The sequence below is a fragment of the Falco cherrug genome, chromosome 6 (assembly GCF_023634085.1).
Source record: "Falco cherrug isolate bFalChe1 chromosome 6, bFalChe1.pri, whole genome shotgun sequence".
NCBI lineage: Eukaryota > Metazoa > Chordata > Aves > Falconiformes > Falconidae > Falco > Falco cherrug.
In genome coordinates this window covers 52396427-52399056 of record NC_073702.1, presented here as the reverse complement: position 1 = coordinate 52399056, position 2630 = coordinate 52396427, and the positions used below count along the sequence as shown (strand labels likewise).

Sequence of the window (2630 nt, the reverse complement as noted above, 5' to 3'; positions counted from 1 at the left end):
TATTATTATTATTATCATTATTATTATTTTTACAACAGGGACTTTTTTTCCGGTTTAGTATAATAAGAAAACATCGCCCGAGGAACCGGCTAAAACATTACCTTTGCAAGGTCCTTACTACACTAATCCCGTGTTATAGGGGGAGTTGGCGGGGCGGGGGGCAGCGGGGGCAGGTCCGTCGGCGGCGCGGGGGGGGCCCGGCCGCAGCCCCCTCCCCGCCCGTAGGAGCGCCGGCTCCGGCGCAGCCCGGGGGCCGGGGGGGCCCCGCCGAGTCACTTCAGGAGGTCCTTGGTCTCCCCCGAGATCCTGGCCATGTTGGAGGCGGTGAGGGCCGAGAGGTGGGGCGGGGGGGGCATCTGGCAGATGGTGCAGGGGCACGGCAAGCCCGCCCAGTGCTGGAAGCCGCTGCCGAGCTGCAGGGCAGGGGGGGTCGAGGGGGTCTTGAGCAGGGAGTGGGGGGGCCGGATGGTGCCGATGGCCGGCAGGGAGGCGGAGAGGGAGGAGGAGGTGTTGGCGGAGGACAAGGCACTGCCGAGGATGGGGTGCACCTGGTGCACGGTGCCGGCGGCGTGGGGCGGGTGCCCCGCGGAGTGTCCCACGGTGCCGCAGTGAAAGGCCGAGTGGTGCCCCCCGTAGATTTCCCCCACCAGCCTCTTCATCTCCTCCAGGGAGCTGGTGAGCATCAGGATATAGTTTCTGGCTAGCAGGAGGGTGGCGATTTTGGAGAGTTTTCTCACAGAAGGTCCGTGGGCGTAGGGCATCACCTCCCGCAGCCCGTCCATGGCGAGGTTGAGGTCGTGCATCCTCTTACGCTCCCGGCCGTTGATCTTCAGCCGCAGCTGCTGCAGGTCCTGCTCCGAGAGCTGCTTCTTGATTTTGTACTTGCTGCCTTCCCCTCCGGCCTTGGAGCCGTTCCTGGAGAGGCCTTCCCCAGACATCTTCTGCACCAGGTCGTTCTGGGTGGAGGAGACGGAGTTGAGACGGCTGTCTTGGTGGTGGTGATGGTGGTGGTGGTGGTGGTGGTCTCTCAGGTACATCTCATCCATGTCTGGCGAGGAAGCTCTGCTGGAGACAGAGCTGGAGTCAGAATTCATTGTATTCGGGCTTCTGAGCAAGAAACTCTTCCCTGCTCTGGAGGTGGCGAACAAGACAACTCTCCTTCAAAAATCAACGAAAACGGAACGAAAAAGAAATAAACGGATGGCAGGGTCTGCCAGCGAAGGGCTGGAAATGCTGGAGGAAGAGGAAAAAAAGCCCCTCAGCCCCCTCTCTCACCAATCTCTCTTTCACTCTCTGTCTCCCCCCGGTTACTCAGCCTGTTTACAGGATGGCTAGTTAGTGTATGCTTGGACTAACCTCAGTCTGAAAAAGAGGGGCTTTTATAGAGCTGCAGCAGAGAGCAGAGACAAAAGGAGCCTTCCTATGTATAATGGTCTAGTTAGGATGACGTGCCATTATTCAGGGCGGTGCGCTTTGACTGTCCCATTTAGCAAGGACCCCTATTCATATTCATTGTGGTGCCACCCGGGACACCTCAGCCACGGACCATCAGGAGTCAAGGAGACACAAAACCCCTCTGATTGACACCGCACACTCATCGCTCCGTGTGCACGCCATCTCCTCCCCCTGCCCCTCATTTCCAATATAAAACCGCATCCCGTCCACAGTAGGGAGGCAAGGGGCTGCGGGGGGCTGCGCGCCTGCCCGGGGCCGGCGGGGAAACCCCGGCCGCGGGCGGTAGCGGGCAGGAGCCGCTCGGGGAAGTCCCCCCGCTCCGGCGGGAGGGGGGTGGGGGACTGTCGGTCGCCCCCGTCCTGCGGCGTGCGCGGCTCCGGCGCGGCTCCCCGCTTTGTTTGCCCTTCCCTCCCCCTCCCCCGGTCCCCCCCGGCCGGGGTTTGTGGAGTGGCACCGGCTGGCCCTCGCCTGGCCGGGCTGGCCGCAATTGGCTCGTACCTGGGTCGCCGCTTTGTTAAAATGACCGATTACTCGGGCAGCCGGGGGGCAGCCTCCGCGGGAAGATGCGCGCTGGGAAACCCGCCTCCCCCCGGGCCAGCGACTCCCTTTAAATAAACGGGGAAAGCCGGGGTGCGGCGGCGAGCCGGTGCGCTCGGCGGCGGGAGGGGCGGCCGGCCGGGAGGGCCGGCTCGGGGGCGGGCGGCAGCCCCCGGGGCTCCGGCGGGAGGGCGGCGCGGCGGGGCGGCCGGAGCAGCCGGCGGCGGGACCGAGAGGCTGCGTTCCAGGCGGGCCGGGCCGGCCGCAGGCGGGGAGCCGGCCCCGGGGGGCAGCGCTGCAAAACAGCCCCAGGCGTTCGCGCCAGTAAGTAACCTGGCTCCGGGCACCGGCCGCAGCCTGGGCGGGACCTTCGCTGGCGGGGAAGGGGGGGGGTCGTGGGGCCGGGAAGGTTGGGGCTCTCCCGCGTAGGGCTGGCGGGGCACCCGGGGCAGGTGTCACGGACCCAGCCTCCGGCCGTGCCAAGCGCCCGCCGGGCGGTGGCTCTGCCTCTGCCCCGGGGTCGGGCTGAGTCGGCGTGGCCGTCTGCGGGGCTCTGCCGGGCGCGGGGGGAGGATGCCCCCGCAGGGACGGCGTCGAAAGCAGCCTGCCCGAACCGTGTGCGTGCCCGGCGAAGGCAG

At 66.0% G+C, this 2630-nt stretch overlaps 1 protein-coding gene across 1 annotated transcript; it reads right to left on the bottom strand.

Annotated features, from left to right (window-relative positions):
* Nucleotides 1–272: 272 nt before the first annotated feature.
* On the bottom strand, nt 273–1094 carry OLIG3 (oligodendrocyte transcription factor 3). Its single transcript, XM_027800488.2, has one exon. The coding sequence runs from the start codon at nt 1092–1094 to the stop codon at nt 273–275; it is 822 nt and encodes a 273-aa protein (XP_027656289.2).
* Between the last annotated feature and the right edge of the window lie 1536 nt (nt 1095–2630).